This window comes from Lepus europaeus, chromosome 23 (assembly GCF_033115175.1).
Source record: "Lepus europaeus isolate LE1 chromosome 23, mLepTim1.pri, whole genome shotgun sequence".
Classification (NCBI taxonomy): Eukaryota; Metazoa; Chordata; class Mammalia; order Lagomorpha; family Leporidae; genus Lepus; species Lepus europaeus.
In genome coordinates this window covers 7,138,343-7,157,394 of record NC_084849.1, presented here as the reverse complement: position 1 = coordinate 7,157,394, position 19,052 = coordinate 7,138,343, and the positions used below count along the sequence as shown (strand labels likewise).

Genomic DNA, 19,052 nt, shown 5'->3' with positions numbered 1-19,052 from the left:
TGGCCTGCCAGCTGCGACACCCAAACCCCGTAGCTCAGTGCCTGGTTCAGTCCCGGCTCCTCTGCTTCCAGTCCAGCTTCCTGTTGGTGCACCCTGGAGGGCAGCAGGTGACGGCCAGCACTTGAGTCCCAGCCATGGAAACCTGGATGGAGGTCCTGGCTCCTGGCTTCAGCCTGGCCCAGCTCTGGCTGTTGTGGGCATTAGGGGAATAAAACAGCGAATGGAAGATCTGTCCCCCATCCCCTTACTCTACCTTGTGCATAAATTTTAAAAACTTTAAAAACCAAGCCAAAACAACATGCTAAGTAAGTTAGATACAAAAGGACAAATACCGCGTGATTCCACTTCAGGCAAAGCCATGAGGACAGGAAGCAGACTGGTGGTTCCCTGGGGCGGCAGGGAGGGGGTGATTGACAGGGGACACTGACCACTGAGATTTCTCTTTGGGAGTGGGAGAGCGTTTCAGAACCTGGTGGCGGTGGTCGCACAACTCTTCATATACAACCTAAATGCATGAGTGATATCTGTGCCTTAAACAGAGAGTGCTAGGGTTCGTAAATCGGACCCCAGAATTCCAGTGCCAAAAGCTTGATCCCCAAAGTCCTGTGTTGACGGTTTTGAGGCAGGACCTCAGAGAGGTAAGAGGACCATGGGTCGGCGGGTTATGGGGGGAGAGTGGGCCTGTTAGAAAAGTCAGTGTGAGCCGGCGCCGCAGTTCAATAGGCTAATCCTCCACCTTGTGGTGCCAGCACACCAGGTTCTAGTCCCGGTCGGGGCGCCGGATTCTGTCCTGGTTGCCCCTCTTCCAGGCCATCTCTCTGCTATGGCCTGGGAGTGCAGTGGAGGATGGCCCAGGTCCTTGGGCCCTGCACCCGCATGGGAGACCAGGAGAAGCACCTGGCTCCTGGCTTCAGATCAGCACGATGCGCCAGCTGCAGCGGCCATTGGAGGGAGAACCAACGGTAAAAAGGAAGACCTTTCTCTCTGTCTCTCTCTCTCTCACTATCCACTCTGCCTGTCAAAAAAAAAAAAGCCAGTGTGGGTGTCTCAGGAGCCCCCTCCCCACCTCAGGACCCCACAGCAAGGTCCCCACTGGGTGCAGCCCTTTGCATTTGCTGGCCACTGGAACCATCAGAAATTTCTTCCTACAGCACTCAACCTCAAGCAGTTGGTTACAGCAACAGAAAACGGATGAAGACAGAGGGGTAAACAGCCCAGGAAGCAGCTGGAGGGAAAGGAAGGAAGCAGGGTGGGTGTCTGGCCTAGCATTTAAGCCGTAGCTTGGGACGCCCATATTGGCATGGGAGTGCCTGTGGTCCAGGTTCAACTCTGTTCCCCAATTTCTGGCTTCCTCATGTGCATCCTGGGGGGCAGCCGTGATGGCCCAAGTGGTTGTGTCCCTGCCACCCAGGTGGGAGACCTGGATGGAGTTCTCAGTTCCTGGCTTTGGCCGGACCCAGTCCCAGCTGTTGTGGGCATTTGGGGAGTAAATCAGAGGACGGCAGATATCTTTGTCTCTCCGTCTTTCAAAGAAATAGCTAAAAACTAAAAATGTGGAAAAAAAATAGAAAAAAAGAAAAGGGAGAAAAAGAAAAAGAAGTAAGAGTAGAGGCAGGCAATCCACCTGACCACAGGGAACCGGCAAGGCATCACTTCCTCCACGATTTTCTGTGTGACCACCAAGGGGCACTGCTGGCAGGTTCCACAACTAAGCACAATTCCCTCTCACAATCAAAACTTTGCAATGACCAAATTGCGAAAATCATGCCTCTTAACTGGAGTTCCCTGTCCCAGGAGCCCCCCCAACAAGACCAGCTGCCAACATCCACCCATCCTACAGGAGGTGTGAAAGGCGGTGGGAAGCGGCCTCCCAGCTGCAGGCAGGCTGCCTCTTACCTTTGGAGTCTTCTTTGGCCAAGTGACCACGGGGATTCCAGTGATGGCCAGACTGGGGTCGTCATCTGCGTGCTCCTTCAGGACATTCTGTGGCCAAACGAAGGAGCCATGTTAGCCCAGGCAGAGGGGGAGGACCTCAGAGGGGGCTGGCGGTCTCACCTAAGCCAGCACAACACAGATACTCCACAAAGTAGATGCCTGTGCCCCACCACCCACACAGCCACACAGCCAGCAGAAACCAAGTCGCTAGGGGCCCCTGCAGCACACCCAGCATCCCCCTCTCCAACCCACGTATCGCCCACCGGTCATACCGAGGACACCCAGCACTCGTCCAGCATCACGGACTTGCATGCCACAGTCCCAAGCATCCTGGGTATGCTGGGCAGTGGCACCACAGCCCCTCTAAGGTACACACATCCAACTGGGCACTCAGAGACGCAAACAAATCACAAAAGCAGCCTTGCGGGTCTCGACACCTGCACAGAGCCCTGGCCCTGTCCTTCCTCCAGCCCGCCCGCAATGTGTATTCTGACCCTGATGTGTGATTGTGCCTTCAAGGTGAGCCCTGGACATCAGCAGACATTTGGTCTGATTTCACCACGGACGGCATCACCTGGCCAAATGTTGCAGGAAAACGGGCTGCACCGGCCGCCTGCCCCGCTGGGCGCTGCTCTCCTACAAGGCACGAGGTGTTCCCGCTCCTTTGTGAGTGGTTCGAAGGTTCGTGAAGGGTAATTCTGACTCTCCAGATTCTGGCCTTGGATGGAGCTGGCTGACTTTAGAACCTCACCCAGCTGTCAGACACCACTAAATTGCCTGGAACTTACAGGTGAGACAGCCAAGGCTCAGAAAGGTGCGAGGGATGTGGATCCTGCGCCCGACTAGGAAGGGGCAGAGCCCTGAGCCTGCCTCCGGCCCACGACCAACAGCACCTATACCCAGGTTCTTTTGGCACTAGACGTCCTAGCCAAGGTCACCCCAAAATTGGGTTTTCTTGGCTACATTCATGGCATTCTATTAAAAACTGTGTGTAACCCGTCACAGGTCTCCTCCAACCCTTGACCATGAATTTCTGGACGGTAGAAAAACATTTCTTCGGAGGCATCGCTGACCTCATTCTCCCCAACTCCCTCACCCGGGTGACTCCACTCCCTTCTGACTGACTCCACCTGCTGTCCTGCTTCCCAGGGGACTATTTATCTGTTGCCTGATTTTTTTGAGCTGTGACCATCACCTCAAACCGGCTGGAAGAACCAACTCCTTCCACTGCCCCCAAGAGGCAGCCAAAAGCCCCCGTGGTTAAGGTCCAAATCCCGACCCTGGCTCACAGTCAGCATCAAGTGATTGACAAATGCTCCATCCCTGAAGCCTCCACCATGACTAAACCGTGGTAAGCGTCCAGAAAGTAAAATCACACAAATAATAATAACGCACAAATCCCCACGAGGGATACTCTATAAAATCCCTGACCAGGACTCCTTGAAACTGCAAAGGTAACGGAAATCAGCCGTCACTGCCAGGAGAGCTTGGGAGACAGGAGAAGCACACGTGACGTGTGCACACACGTGATATGTGCTGGGTGGGGTCCCGGGACAGAAGGAGGATACTAGGTAAAAACCGAGGAAGCCGGACTACGCTGTGGGTTTTAAGGGTAATCTTCACTTTTGTATCAGTACTGGCTCATTAACTGTAACAAATCTAGTTTGCAGGACCTGCACTGTGGCATAGCAGGTAAAGCTGCCGCCTGCAGTGCTGGCATCCCATATGGGCTCCGGTTCAAGTCCTGGCTGCTCCACTCTGATCCAGCTCTCTGCTATAGCCTGGGAAAGCAGCAGAAGATGGCCCAAGTCCTCAGGCCCCTGCACCCACGTGGGAGACCTGGAAGAAGCTCCTGGCTCCTGGCTTTAGATGGAGACAGCTCCGACCATTGTGGAGCAAACCAGCAGATGGAAGACCTCTCTCTCCATCTCTCTGTAACTCTGCCTTTCAAATAAATAAAATAAAATTTACTTTTGCTAACAAAACCTGTTAATAATAACGGGAACACCAGGTATGAGGGATGTGAATAGGAACTCTGTGCCACCTGCTGAATTTTTCTGCAAGTTTGAAACTGCTCCAAAACAAAATCTATTAATAAAATACTTTGCAAAAAAATGCCAGCCACAATAAAGCAAAACAGAATGCTTAAGCTGCCATTTTTTTTTTAACATATATGCAGCATATTTAAACAGGAATACAGGACCAGGCCTCTGGCACAGCAGTTAAACGAGCCTGTTGGCACCCTGGCATCCCCTGTTAGAGGGACTGTGTCTGAGTCCTGGCTCCACTCCTGATTCCAGTCCTGTTACCGGGCACCCCGGCAGGCAGCAGGTGATGGCTCAAGTGCTGAGGTCTCCCACAGCAGTGGCAGAGACCTGGGGCGGAGTTCTTGGCTCCTGGTTTCAGCCTGGCCCAACCTCCGCCTCAGCTGTTGTGGGCATTTGGGGAGTGGACAAGCAGATGAGAGCCCTGTCTTTCCACCCTGAAATAAACAAATACAACCCTAGGGGCCGGCATTGTGTCGTAAGCAGTTAAGTTGCTGCCTACAATGCTGGCATCCTATATGGACGCTGGATCGAGTCCCAGTTACTCTATTTCCAATCCAGCTCCCAGCTAATAGCCTGGAAAAGCAGCAGAAGATGGCCCAAGTGCTTGGGCCCTTGCACCCACGTAGGAGACCGGGAAGAAGCTCTCGGCTCTTGGCTTCCACCTGACTCAGCCCAGGTTGTTGAAACTGTTTGGGGAGTGAACCAGCAGATGGAAGATCTTTCTCTCTCTCTGTCTCTCCCTCTTTCTCTGTAACTCTGCCTTTCAAATAAATACAATAAATTTTTTTTAAAAAATGCAACCCTAAAGATGAAACATGGCTGTCCCTCAGTTCTGGGACCTCTCACAGACAACTTCTGTGGACGCTCAAGGTCCCAGCACAGAAGGGTGTAGAGTTTGCATAGCACCCGCTTACGTCTTCCTGTGTGCTTTAAATCATCTCTGGATCGCGTACACTACCTGAAAGAGTGCAGACAATTGTCATACTGCACTGTGAAGGGGGGACGAAAGTCTCTGCAGAGGCAGTTTATTTTGCCCAAATATTCTCACTCCGCGGTAGGTTGAGCCTGACACTCTGAAGCGCCAACTGTGCTGGCCCTGTGCAGGGCACTGCGGCAAACACTTCACATCCACTCTAGTATTCGAGCCCCTTCACCACCCTGCGACAGGGGCCGCTGTCATTACCACAGCACTGATCAGGGGAACCGGCCAGGTCCAGGCAGGTACTAAGAGGTGAGGGCCGGGCTGAGGGCCGGGCTGAGTCTGTATCAAGCCAACTCTGAAACCTGGGCCCGCTGATCACAGTATTGCTCAGCTTGTCTTTAAAACGATGGGAGGTCTGCGTCCGTAAGGGGATCGCTCACAACAGCCCCAGGACGGAAGCAACCCTGGGGCCTCCCGTGGGTGAATGGTCCACACACTGGAATGCTGCTTTTACCCCAAGAAAGGAAATTCTGACATAGGCCACGATGTGGAAGAACCTTGAAGAAGTTACGCTAAGTGAAATAAGCCAGACGCACACCGCACGAGCCCAATTCTATGCAGTGCCTCCGGCAGTCACACTCATAGATGGTGGGTGCCGGGGGCTGGGGATATGCAGAATGAGGGGTTAGCTGGGAAGGCTGTTTGGCAGAGCAGTTAAGTCACCGCCTGGGACACCCGAATCCCATAGTGGAAGGCCTGGTCTGTGTCTCTGCTCCTCCACTTCTGATCCCCCCTCCTGCTAAGGTGACCCTGGAAGGCAGCCGTACCTAGGTCCCTGCTCGCACATACAAGACCTGGATTGACCTTGCAAGCCATGGAGATCTAACTCAGCCACCAACTTCACAGAGAGCACTTCTCAGACTTTCCCCAGTCACAGAGGAGGCACATGTGCCCGCAGGAGCCAAGCAAGCAGGAAATCTGGGTGCCTTTTAGTGCTTTCCCTTAACAATGCCCTTGACTTTCATACCCTCTTCCGCATCCCATTGTATCGGTGATTTTTTTTCTATTGGAAGGTCAGTAAGAAAGAGAGAACTTTCCAGAAAGATGCTCCATGTTCAGCCAGAACCTTTGAAGCCCCTGTCACTGATGGACGCCACGTGTTTCGAGGAGGAATCATCACTCCCCAGACTTCCTGTGCCTTTAGTCTGATCGTCACCCCTAGGCTGACACACTCAGTGCCTCCAAGAGCACGCAGTGAAGTGAAGGATGTGAACAGACTAGGCAGCAGCGAGTGGCAGGGCCTATGGCAAAACTGGAGTCCACAAGCCCTGCCTAAAGATAGCAAATGGGGGCCAGCACTGTGGCGCAGTGGGTAAAGCAGCCGCCTGCAGTGCCGGCATCCCATATGAGCGCCAGTTCGAGTCCCGGCTGCTCCATTTCCAATCCAGCTCTCTGCCGTGGCCTGGGAAAGCAGTGGAAGATGGCCCAAGTACTTGGGCCCCTGCACCAGCATGGGAGACCTAGAAGAAGCTTCTGGCTCCTGGCTTTGGATAGACACAGCTCCAGCTGTTAGAGCCATTTGGGGAGTGAACCAGTGGATGGAAGACCTCTCTCTCTGCCTTTCCTTCTCTATGTAACTCTGACTTTCAAATAAATAAATAAATCTTAAAAAAAAAAAAAAAAAAGGATAGCAAATACCACTCAGTTCCAAGCTACTCTCCTCCCAGGGGTGAGAAAGTTCCTACCAGTTCTGATTTCTCTGAAGCAACCCCAGATCCAGAGTTTTACTTGAAATATCTACATTTTTAAAAGTTGTAACCAAGTGAAACTCTTTCTGTAAAAACACTGTGAGGCCGGCGCCGTGGCTCACTAGGCTAATCTTCCGCCTGTGGCGCCGGCACCCTGGGTTCTAGTCCCGGTCGGGGTGCCGGATTCTGTCCCGGTTGCCCCTCTTCCAGGCCAGCTCTCTGCTATGGCCCGGGGAGTACAGTGGAGGATGGCCCAAGTGCTTGGGCCCTGCACCCGCATGGGAGACCAGGAGAAGCACCTGGCTCCTGGCTTCAGATCAGCGAGATGCGCCGGCCACAGCGGCCATTGGAGGGTGAACCAACGGCAAAGGAAGACCTTTCTCTCTGTCTCTCTTACTGTCCACTCTGCCTGTCAAAAAAAAAAAAAAACCACCACTGTGAACCAAATGTACCTGTAAGTTGGCTGGCCCACGGGCCACTGGGTCACAAAAGCCTCTCTGCATGTGATTGAAGGTAGCACCCACTCGACTTGGCCGTGAGCTTTCTTCTGAACTGTCGCAAGATTTCCTGTCATTTCATTCCGAGAGCTAGAATCTCTTTAGAAGGGTGGTTGATTACAAAAAGCTATTACTTGGGGCCGGCGCCGTGGCTCACTTGGCTAATCCTTCGCCTGTGGCACCGGCATCCCACATGGGCACCAGGTTCTAGTCCCAGTTGCTCCTCTTCCAGTCCAGCTCTCTGCTGTAGCCCGGGAAGGCAGTGGAGGATGGCCCAAGTGCTTGGGCCCTGCACCCGCATGGGAGACCAGGAGAAGCACCTGGCTCCTGGCTTCGGATCCGCGCAGCACCGGCCGTAGCGGCCATTTGGGGAGTGATCCACCTGAAGGAAGACCTTTCTCTCTGCCTCTCCTTCTCTCTCTGTGTAACTCTGACTTTCAAGTAAAATAAATAATAAAAAAAATCTAAAAAAAAAGCTACTACTCCCATTGAATTAGTGATTAATAAATTAACAACAAAAAATAAATTTTCTAGTAACCTGGGAGACCCAGATGAAGTTTTAGGCTCCTGGCTTCAGCCTGGCCTCCCCTGGCTGTTATTGGCATTTGGGGACTGAACCAGTGGAGGGAAGTTCCCTTTCTTTTTATTTCTCTCTCAAGTAAATTTTTTTTAAAGTTCATGGAAAAATGGAATTAACAAATTAATTTGCTGCAAAAGTTCTTGAAATCCACAAAGTTTTTTCATAATATGTGTTTTCTGTTAACTTTTTGAAGCCTCTGTATATATTATTCTGAGGTCTCTTTGGTCTCAAAATAAATTTGTCTGTGGGCCAGTGCTGTGGTATAACGGGTAAGGAGCCAGTATCCCATATGGGCGCCAGTTTAAGTCCCGGCTGCTCCAGTTCCAATGCAGCTCCCCACTAATGCGTCTGGAAAAGTAGTGGAAGGCCCAAGTCCTTGGGCCCCTGCACCCATGCTGTAGACCCGAGGGAAGCTCCTGGCTCTTTGCTTCAGTCTGGCCCAGCTCTGGCCATTTGGGGGAATGAAGCAGAGAAAAGAAGCTCTGTCTCTTGTCTCTCCCTCCCTTTATCTCTGTAACTCTGCCTTTCAAATAAATAAATAGATAAATAAATAAATAAATATTTTGTTAAAATTGTCTTTGTTCCATTTTCCCACCAAGTTCCCGTACTTCGGGAAGCTGGTGATCCCCTCTGTGGCCACCAGGGGGCACCCTGAGTCCTGTCCCTTGGGTAAGCATTTTTGTGTGAGTCAGGCAGCAGGAAAAGGGATTATTCTATTTGGAGATTTTTGCCTCTGAGAAGTAGATTGTGCTGGAGGGGAGCACTGTCACCATGCCCTGCCTGAATTGATGCTCCCTGCGGCTTCTGGAAGTGTAGATACAAGGTAGGTCTGGTAGCCAGACCAGCTCGGCCCCCTAAGGGTTACACCCACAAGCCTTCTGCCTCGGAAAGCCCAGGGCAGGTTTTCTGAGAGCTTCTGCCGGAAACTGCCCTGTGTTTGACCTAACAAGACAACCACAGACAACCGGCTGCTGCCCCTCGGCCCCCCTCATGCCAACTTTCCTCAAAGAGTTTAATTCACTAACAGTGGGTTCAGGCCCATTGCTCCTCAGAATGGGGATTACTAATTAGAAACTCCATCTACGCAGAGACTAAAAACATCACAGCTGGGACAGTAAGACACAGGCAGGCTTCGGGATAGAAGCACCAGCCGCAGGCTGGTAAGAGACACAGGGCAGTAATGGCAGGGAGCAGCTGGGGAACCTGGCGGTCTCAGGGAGCCCCCTCGCTACAGGTGAGGACCCCCGCCAAGTGTCGGTGTAACCCAGGGAGCCTCCTTGCTACAAGTGAGGACCCCCGCCAAGTGTCGGTGTAACCCAGGGCCCTCAGGACCTCTCCTTCCTTTCCAGCCCAACTGTCTTGTGGCTACAGGTGAAAACCCATCTGCAGTGGCTTGAGGTGTGTCCCCCCCAAAAGTTGTGATCAAGTCTTAATCCCCAGTTACCGTACTTGGAAAAAAGGTCTTTGCAAATGTACTGAGACTCTAAAGATGCGACAGTCTGTAAATCCAACGGCATCTGTCTTTATAAGAAAGAGAAGAGATTTGGGCGGAGACCGAAGAGCAGCAAGCACAGGCCAGGAGGCTCCAGGAGGAGGAAGAGGTAGGGAGGATCCTGCCCGGGGACCACGGCCTTTCCCACACTGTGAGCCTGGACTTCCGGCCTTGGAGACATCGAAGGATCAGTTCCTGTTGCTGGAAGCCATGCAGTTTGCAGTAAGCAACGTGTCAGGGCGGCCACAGGAAACTAGCAAACGCCCTTGCCACAGCACATCACGGCCAAGGCACCGCACCCCTCTCTGCTTCCCCATCTACAATGACGGGAAAGCAGCAGTGGCAGTGAGACATCTAATGCAAGGAAGGCCCCTGGCACCTGGCAAAATGCCGCCGAGGCCGGCCGGCCGACTTCTCTGTGGCTTGTGTTTTACTTCCTGTGGGGACACCCTGCCCCGTCCTCTGTCAGCCACTGAACAGGTTCTAAGCGCAGGGAAATGTAAATGTTTATTGAGTTGGAAAGTTGATGTAGCTGTGGAACGTGTAGGGATTATTTTTTTGTGGTTCGTGGGCCTAGAAATGATCTTAGGCCAAAAGGAAAAAAAAAAAAAAAAAAAAAGCCCCACCTTGCTTGGCTCAACCCACCCCTTTTATCGGGTGTAGCTTTGCCCAGGTTGGAAGAGATTCCTGGGCCTTCCTGGTCTTTTCCCTCCTCTTGCGGTGGTACAGGCTTCACAAGCCCCTGAACCTGCCCGTAAACTGGGCTGTCTCCATGCCACCTTGTCTGGAACACTGGAAACACTGACAGCTCTAGTTTGCCAAGCACAAACACCTCCTCCCTGGGTTCCCGGCCCCACGATGCAGGGGTCCGCACCAGTCCCATCTTCCTGTATCCACAAAAGCACTCAGCAGGTGATGGGTAGCACAGGGGCTTCAGCCTGACTCCAGAACTTTTCCTCTTAAAATGGAACACCTGTGTGGATAGTGCACTCTTAATTGAGGGTTCCTTCCTCTTATACTTGGAGCTTGGTGTTAAGAAAAAATAACACCTGAAAACAATGGCTCCTGTTTCTTTCATACCCATAATTCCAAGTAGTCCTGTGATTCCCTGGGGACCCATAATTCCACACAATGAGAAAAGTGGGGTCTGGTGCTATAGCATAGTGGGCTAAACCTCCACCTGAGGTGCTGGCGTCCCATATGGATGCTGGTTCGAGTCCTGGCTGCTCCTCCTCCAATCCAGCTCTCTGCTATGACCTGAGAAAGCAGGAGAAGACAGCCCAAGTCCTTAGGCTCCTGCACCAATGTGAGAGACCCAGAAGAAGCTCCTGGCTCCGGATCGGCCCAACTCCAGCTATTTTAGCCATTTGGGGAGTAAACCAGTGGATAGAAGACCTCACTCTCTGTCTGTAACTCTACCTTTCAAATAAATAGGTAAGTCTAAGAAAAAAACTTTATATATATATATATATTTTTTTTTTAAAAGAAAGGTGGATTCTCACAGTGAGTTGTCTGACACTCTGGCAGGCGGGGGAGTGAGGAGTCATGGGAAGGAGGGTGTGGCGTGGCCTTAATTAAGGAGGGGGGCTACTGGGACCTCTCACTAAGCAGCTGCGGAATCACCCTGCAAAGTGGAATTGGACAAAAAGAAAGACCCACTTCCAGCCTTGGCAGTCTCTTTCCACGCAGGCCCAGGCCCTTCACAACCTTGCAAGACACTTGGTTTTCTTCCAGTCACAACTGATTTGAAGACGAGACCAACCCCCAAACAGCCACAGGCCCTCCGAGCCCCCTGGGTTCTAGTTGGGCCGAGATGCCTCTAGGAGGGACTCCTTCCTATCTGAGGACTTTCGTCTACTGATGGAGGTTGCCAACCCAAGAGGGAGGAGAGGAGATATGGGGTTGAATGTGCGCCTCCCTAAACCACGAGCACCCAGCGTCAGACTGCATCAAGCAAGGATGAGGTCACACTGCATAGGCTGGGCCCTAATTCAACGGCGGCACTCAGGAAGTCAGCCCCAGCGCGGAGGCAGAGACAGGAGCGACAGGGCTACCGTCAGGAAGGCCAGGGGCTGCGGGCAACAGCTGGAGGAGACGAGGAAGGACCCTCCCCAGAGCCTGTGTGGCCGCTTGGTTCAGAGCGAGGGTTGTCATTTAACCCCCCAGTGCGTGGGACTCCGTTCTGTCAGCCCCAAAATGAACGAGGTAGACATTACCCTGGAGGAGGGACAGGGGTGGGAGGATCTTAACTTCAAGATCCCCTAAATCACATACAAAATTTTGTGTATATAAACAAATACTGGGGAAAATGGGGAGTCCATTATTTTCCCAAAACTCCCCCCAAAAAGGGTCAGCAACCTCCCCAAAATGCCAAGACTCCATGGGACAGACCCATTCACAAGCGGAGATCTGCTTTCCAGGGAGCTCTCTTACCTGGCGATATCCCCTGAGCCGCAAGCCTTTGCTTTCACAGCATCTGGAAGGAACGCGCACACCTGCTGTGTGCGGGAGCTACACCTGGACAAGTGATTTTATGCACCGGCTCCCTCTGCTGGTGGTCCCTGTCAGCCTACCTGATGTGGGCCTCAGGTCTCCGCTGCTGGACCCCATCATTTCAGCCCCTGGTCACTGAGCCCCTGGAGAGCAGGACAGTCTTAGCACTTCCATACCCTGGCACTAACACAATGTTGCCTACGTGAATATGGACCACCAAGTGCCCAGAAGCTTGGAGCCATGAAGAAATTTAGATTCAGTTCCAACCCCGCGGGCAGCTGACTTGGGCATCAGACATCGCAGAGGGAAGCTCAAAGGGAGCTCTGGAGCCCCTCATCCCAGCTCCATCATCGGCCGGCTCTGTGACACCAGACACGTGCCTTAACCTCTCTGAGCCTATTGCCTCGTTAGTTACATGCAATCAAACGTCCTCCTGGTGCCTGGATAGACATCCAGGACAGTCTCTACCAAGCCAACAGAACCCAGCTGCCCAATGTCACCGCACTGGCCCTGCCCTGCCATTCTCGGCTGCCCCGCTCTGGCTGGCTGGCGGCTGTACAAGCTGCTCCCAGAAAAACAGATGCACACTGCAGGGAAGCTAGCTAGAACAGCAAGGTTTCCTGACCAGGAAGGAGGACTCTGTCCCCAAAACTACCACCGGCACGGCTGCCGGACAGGTAATGCTGCCGCTGGTGAGGCCTCAGGGCATCAACCGGACAGGTAAGGGCATGTGAGCTATGTCCCAAGGAAGCTGTTTGAAAACAAATCCTACAGGGACTGGTAATGGGCCTCGGGGTTAGGACGTCAGTTGGGGCGCCTAGGTTTGACACCCGGCTCTGTCTCCTGACTGCAGCTGAGAAAGAACCTGCTGTCACCCCCAAGCCAGCGTCCTCTGAGAGGTCCCTCTGCAGCTTCCTGGTGGCCTCTGCTCAGACACCCTTGGCAGGCTTGCGTGGACAGAAGCCACCAGGGTCCCCTCCTGGCACTGGACGAACTCCCGGGACAGTCTAGGCTGAGCCACCAGGGCCGAGCTGTCTCAAGTCACTGCACAGAACCTGTCCCCTGCCCCGGCCCCCAACCCCCCAGGACCCCTGCCCACCTTCACACCCTCCAGAAGTGCCTGGGGGTCCTCGATGCCCTCGGGGACACACTTCTTGTTCTCTGGGAGGGACTCCAGTTTCTCCACCAGAGCTTTCAGGCCCTTCAGCTCAAACTCAGTGAGGTGGGTCCACTTGGCAGAGACCTCGGTGCTGGGGGAGCCGGTGGGCGTCTTGGGGTAATCCGTGGCCATCGCTGTGGACTTGACACTTTCCTCTGACTCATTAGACGAAGTCCTTTTGAGGAACCGCATGGCGGGTGCCTTGGGCTTCTTCCCAGGGGCCTCCTGGTCCTCAGAAGGGGTGCTGGTGGGTGAGGCGGGGCCTTCGGTGGGCGGTCTCGGTGCTTTGTCCGAACCCTCGCCCTCCTCCTCCTCCTCCTCCTCCTTCTCCTCCTCCTGGGGCTGCTGCTCGCACGACTCCTCCTCCATCTCCAGCCAGGAATCAGATGAGAAGCCGTCTATGCTGGGCTTCCGTGGGGCATCTGCAGGGGGAGGAGGCACAAGAAAAACAGAGATGGGTGCCTGACTCCCTGCTAGAAGTGTCTGGAACTCCTGCTCACCATACCACCCCTTTACCCCAGAGACCCAGCTTCTCAGATGATCCTACCGGTCCACACCTACTGCCTCCTGAAAGGCTCAGGTCCCAGCCCTGCTCTGTCCCAGGGTGGTTTCACTTCTCCGGACACTCTTGGCACTTTATTATTATTATTATTTAAAGATTTATTTTATTTATTTGAAAGACAGAGTTACAGAGAAAGTTAGAGACAAAGAACAAGGTCTTCCATCCACTGGTTCACTCCCCAGATGGCTGCAACAGGCAGAGCTGCGCTGATCAGAAGCCAGGAGCCAGGAGCTTCTTCTGGGTCTCCCACATTAGTGCAGGAACCCAAGGACTTGGGCCATCTTCTACTGCTATCCCAGGCCATAGCAGAGAGCTGGATCGGAAAAGAAGCAGCCAGGACTAGAACCGGCGCCCATATGGGATGCCGTTGCTTCAGGCCAGGGCGTTAACCTGCTGCACCACAGCACCGGCCCCTATTATTTTTTCAATGTGTACAAATAAAGCACATGTTCAGAAAAGCAAATGTGATCCCATTCCAGAGCAGGGCAGGTCTACAGAGAGCAGATCGGCTGTGGCCTAGGGCTGGAAGGGGAAGATCAGGACATAAGACTGTTGACTGTTACACGTCAAGTGGGCAGACTGTGTGATACGCAAACTGCATTCCAAAGGAGCTGTTAAAAAATTACAAAGTGTAGGGGGCTGGTGCTGTGGTGTAGTAGGCTAAGCCTCCGCCTGTGGTGCCGGCATCCCACATGGGTACTTGTTTGAGTCTCAGCTGCTCCACTTCCCATCCAGCTCCCTGCTATGGCCTAGGAAAGCAGTGGAAGATGGCCCAAGTCCTTGGGCCCCTGCACCTGTACGGGAGACCTGGAAGAATCTCCTGGCTTCAGATCAGCCCAGCTCCGGTTATTGCGGCTGTTTGGAGAGTGAACCAGTGGGTGGAAGGCCTTTCTCTCTGTCTCTCCCTCTCTGTGTCTGTGACTCTACCTCTCAAATAAATAAGTAAAATCTTTAAAAAAAAAAAAAATACAAGGTGCCAGCATTTTGTCTAGGTCAGGATACCAGTTGGGGTACCTGTGTCCCACATCAGAGTGTCTGGGTTTAATATGCAGCTCTGGCTCCTGACTTCAGCTTCCTGCTGATGTAGAGCCAGGCAGACAGTGGTGATGGCTGAAGTGACTGGGTTCCTGCCACTCATGTGCGAGACCGGGACTGAGTTCCTAGCTCTTGACTTTGGCAATGGGACTACTGCAGGCATTTTAGGGAATAAATCACGAGGTGAGAGCTCTGTGTCTCTGCCTCTCCAATAAATTAAATTTTTTAATTAAAAAAAAAAAAAAGAGGAGGCAGGTATTGTGGTGTGGCACGTAAAGCTGCCACTTCTGATGCCAGCATCCCATGTGGGCAGTGTTTTGCATTCCAGCTGCTCCACTTCTGATTCAGCTCCTTGTGAATGAGCCTGGGAAAGCAGCAGAGGACGGCCCAAGTGCTTGGGCCCCTGCTGCCCTCATGGGAGACCTGGAAGAAGCTCCTGGCTCCTGGGTTTTGCCTGGCCACAGAGCTGGCTGTTGTGGCCATCTTGGGGAGTGAACCAGCGGTGGGCTCTTTCTCTGTCTTTCCCTCTCCCTCTGTAAATGACTTTCAAATAAGTAAATCAATGTTTTTAAAAAAATAAAGAGTCAATACTTAAAAAAATGCATAGGGGCCAGTGTTGTAGTGTAGTGGGTCAAGCCAGCATCCTATATCAGAAACATCAATTCTTGGGTCCCCACTCCTCCACCTTCCATCCAGCTCCCTACTAATGTGTCTGGGAAAGCAGCAGAAGATGGCCCTAGGAACTCCATCTGGGTCTCCCACATGAAGGGCAGGGGCCAAGTACTTGGACATTATCCACTGCCTCCCAGGTGGATTAGCAAGGAGCTGGAGCGGAAGCAGAGCAGCTGGGACTCAAACCGGCACTCTGAAATGGCATGCTAGCATTACAAGTAGGGGCTTAACCATAGCACTGTGCCCCCAACCTGATCTTTCGACCCTGTGGTAAAAGACATGCTGGACTGAGCCACAGTGGATTCGGCATCCAGGAGAGGCCCTTGGCAGCAACAGCACTAACAGGGGAAGAATCACGCCTCCTCCCCAGATGGTAGCGGCCAGATGCAGCAGCAGGGCTGCTACTTGCAAGTCAAGATTCAAGGACAGGGGCTGGCACTGTGGCGTAGAAGGTAAAGCCTCCACCTGCAGTGCCAGCATCCCATTTGGGTGCTGGTTCAAATCCCAGCTGCTCCATTTCTGATCCAGCTTCTTGCTAATGGCCTGGGAAAACAGAAGATGGCACAAGTACTTGGGCCCCCGCACCCATGTGGCAGACATGCAAGAAGCTCCTGGCTTCAGCCTGGCCCAGCTCCAGCCATTGCAGCCACTGGAGGAGTGAACCAGGGGATAGAAGATCTCTTTTTTTTCCTCTCTGTATTTCTGCCTTTCAAATAAATCTCAAAAAAAAAAAAAAAAATTTTTTTTTCAAGAACAGAGCAGAGCAGTGTGCCAGGGTGAGGGCAGGGGGTAGAGAGGAGATGACAAAGTCCCAGCAGCAGGGCAGGGCAACGACACTGCAGCTTCGTGCGAGCTCCCTGCCTCGGTCAGAGTGGCCCCTAAGCTGCTCCTCCAAGCTTGCACTGCCAGTCCTGGCCACCCCTCCCACTGGCTCAAAGATGGCCAGGGTGGTTGGGCACTGAAGGCAGCTTATAGGCCTGCTCTAATAAAGGGGCAAAAACCCAGGGGAAAAGTCTGTTGGTGACCTTGGAGAAATAAAATCCCCAACATGCTTTGCAGCGTGGGATGATCCTGTTTTGGCGGCCTTGCCAGGGCCCTGTCTGCCCCTGCAGGGTCACGGACTGCAGGCCACAAATCTAACCCTTTCTGGGGTTACAAGTTCAATTTTTGGGTTCTGTATTCCAAGTGGGAAGCTGACAAGAACGGCTTCCACGAAGGCTCTCCAGGATTTCTGCCCCAAAATGACTCCAGAGTTCCGCTGGGGATTGGCGTTTGGCACAGCGGTTAGTTAGGATGCCACAGGGACCCCGCACCCCACATGAGAGTGCTCCAGTCCGAGGCACCTTGCTTCCAGTCCCCGCTCCCTGCTAATGCGCATCCTGGGAGGCAGCAGTGATGGCCCAGGTGCTTGGGTCCCTGCCACCCATATAGGAGACCCAGACGGAGTTCCAGGTTCCTGGCTGTAGCCTGGGCCACTTCCCGCCATTGTGAGCATTTGAACCAGCATACGGGAGATCTCAGTCTCGGTCTATGTATCTCTGCCTTTCAAATAAAAAGAAAAAGAAAAAGAAAAACCCCCTCAACCCAAGGGCTCTTGGCCTGAAGAAAGGGGTTCTGCTCCAGCCGGGCCCCCCGGGTTCACTCACCAGTGAGCATGGATTCCCTCTGGTACTCCTGAGTGAGGTGGGAGCGCTGGGTCACACAATACACGTATCTCTCCAGGACATACCAGCACATCTCATAGTAGAAGGGGTAACGGAACTTGGGCTGCACCTGAAAGCAGAGGCCAGGCAGGAGGGGGTCAGATCCAGGGGACAGTGGGGGGAGGAGGCAGGGAAGTGGGGGAGAGGGTGAGGGTCACTGTCATCGTCTCAGCGGGAGCGCAAATGATAGGAGGGAGAAATGGCGGTGGGCGAGCACTGAACAAAGGCAGGAGGGAGGCGCTGGGGGGCAGATGCCAGAAGCATGCACAGATGAGGCAGAGAGGCCCTCCGAAGGTCCCTGGGCTGCAGGCCCAGGTCCACTTCGTGCTGCTGTGAGATGCAGAGTAGAGTCCTCCCCTGACCCCTGGGAGCCCACACTGCCCGAGTCCAGCCTCCCCATCCCCACCACGGGCTCGTTGCCCTTCTTAAAAATTCCTGTCCAGACTCTGCTACCCTCGTGTGCCCCTTGGAAACCAGAACCAACCCACAGGCCTCACCCCTTGCTGACAGGCTACGGAGCATCCTCCTACCTGCAGGGGCGGGGCTTCAGGTGTCCACCTCCTGCCACTCCCCAGTCCCCGCCTGGCAATGCCCAGTTCCCTCAGACACAAGCCCCAGTGTGGCCTGGAACTGTCCCGACAACAGGGGATTCACACCCGGGCCTGGAGCTGAGCTCCAAGTGGAAATCCCCTCTCGGCTGCCTCTTACAGGGGAGGAAGTGGAGGTGGAGACAGCTTTGAGGACCGCAGCTCTGAAACGGCCTGGGCCCTGGGGGATTCCGAGGGGTGGCCATGCAGGGTCCACACAGAGGAGACGGCAGCCAAAGAGGAGAGAAAGGGGCACGGCTGAAAGCCTGGGCATGGAGGGGCCTTCCACAAACTGCACCCCAAGTGGGCCTGGGAGGGGTGAGGTCGTGGTGGACGCTCTGCAGGTCCCATGTGTCCACGCTCAGGCCTGCCCACTTGTGCCTTCTCTCTGAGGGCGCACGTCTTGCCATTGTCCAACCACTCAGGGAGTGGGATGTGGAGTAAACACATTCTCCTGCCCCCAGCTACCCTGTGGTCTCTGCTGACAACGAACAGGCACACTCTACACCTGGGACAAGGACAAACACGGGCAGACCTAGGTCCTCTATTGGCCCAAGGATACTGTTTGCCGGCCCTTTTCAGAGTGGCCACCTGGAGCGGTTCCCACTCCGCCCCTCTTAAGAGCCCAGCTCTCAGCTCCTCGTCCATTCCCACTCAGCTCTCTGCTACGATGACGCTGCTTTCCCACTCTGGGGCCTCTCTTCTCCCACCTGAGAAATGGGTCCCTTTTGCTCTCCCTGCCTCCGGGGCAGGGGTGGAAAGCTCTGGAATGAAATCGCGGTGGCCACATGCTCTTCAGCCCTGGGAGGAGATGAGCGGAGTTGGGATCACCATCTAGCAGCTTCCTTGGCTCCAGCTACTTTCCTGAGAGGCTGGGGTAGCGCGGGGCTGCCTCTGTTTTCAGTGCTGGGTCACTGCCCCTGGGAGTTTGGAAGACAGAGGGGCTCTCCAGCCAGCAGCAGACCGGACCTCCTGTGAAGAAGGCTTTGGGGGTCTCCAGCCCAACCCCATGCCAGGGCAAGGGACAAACGGTTTTGAAACTGAGGTGTCAACCCCTGAACCAGAGGCTGGTGGGACCCTGACTCCCATCGACGGACAAAAATCCTGAGGTCGGCTTTGATTTTCCAAGTTTTTGGACACCATCCGATCCACTGTGCCACCGACGGGCACCATGGGCCCTGAGGACCTGTCAGGCTGGGGCACCACGCTTCAGGATGAGAAAGGAGGTCTCCCTTCTTTGAGGCTGAATGCAAGAGAAACCAGCTGGGTGACAACGAATGCTGATGAAGGAATACCAGTTTAAAAAAAATTTTTTTTTTCCAAGAGAGGACCACAGGAAACAAAACTTGCAAAGAGGTGACTTACAAAAAGGCTGCCGCCTTCCACCCTTCGCCTCCAAAAGCTTCCAGCCACACGCCTGGGAACATTAAACACATGATTGCTCCACATCATTTGTTGACAAATTCGGAGCCTCACCAAGGAGCTGAGCCTTTAACCAGCGAAGCCGGCCCGAGCGACAGGCAAAGCGGACAGAAAAAGCACGCAAGGCTCCCGGCCTGCAGGGAAACCGCCTATCTCAGGGCTTCCATCTGCGTTCCAGTGGCACTGGCCTCAGTGCT

At 53.8% G+C, this 19,052-nt stretch overlaps 1 protein-coding gene across 9 annotated transcripts in view; it reads right to left on the bottom strand.

The window, feature by feature from the left end:
* KDM2B (lysine demethylase 2B) overlaps positions 1-19,052 on the bottom strand; it is a 167,037-nt gene that overhangs the window by 45,638 nt on the left and 102,347 nt on the right. For all 9 annotated transcript variants that reach the window (XR_009864875.1, XM_062182126.1, XM_062182127.1 and 6 more), the window contains 3 exons: positions 16,790-16,916; positions 12,815-13,296; positions 1,897-1,983 (listed from right to left, as the gene is read on the bottom strand). Coding sequence is in view for 8 of the 9 variants with exons in the window: in XM_062182126.1 (XP_062038110.1) it covers positions 1,897-1,983; positions 12,815-13,296; positions 16,790-16,916 (696 nt within the window). In the remaining variant the exon portion in view is untranslated. The remainder of the gene's footprint in view (positions 1-1,896; positions 1,984-12,814; positions 13,297-16,789; positions 16,917-19,052) is intronic.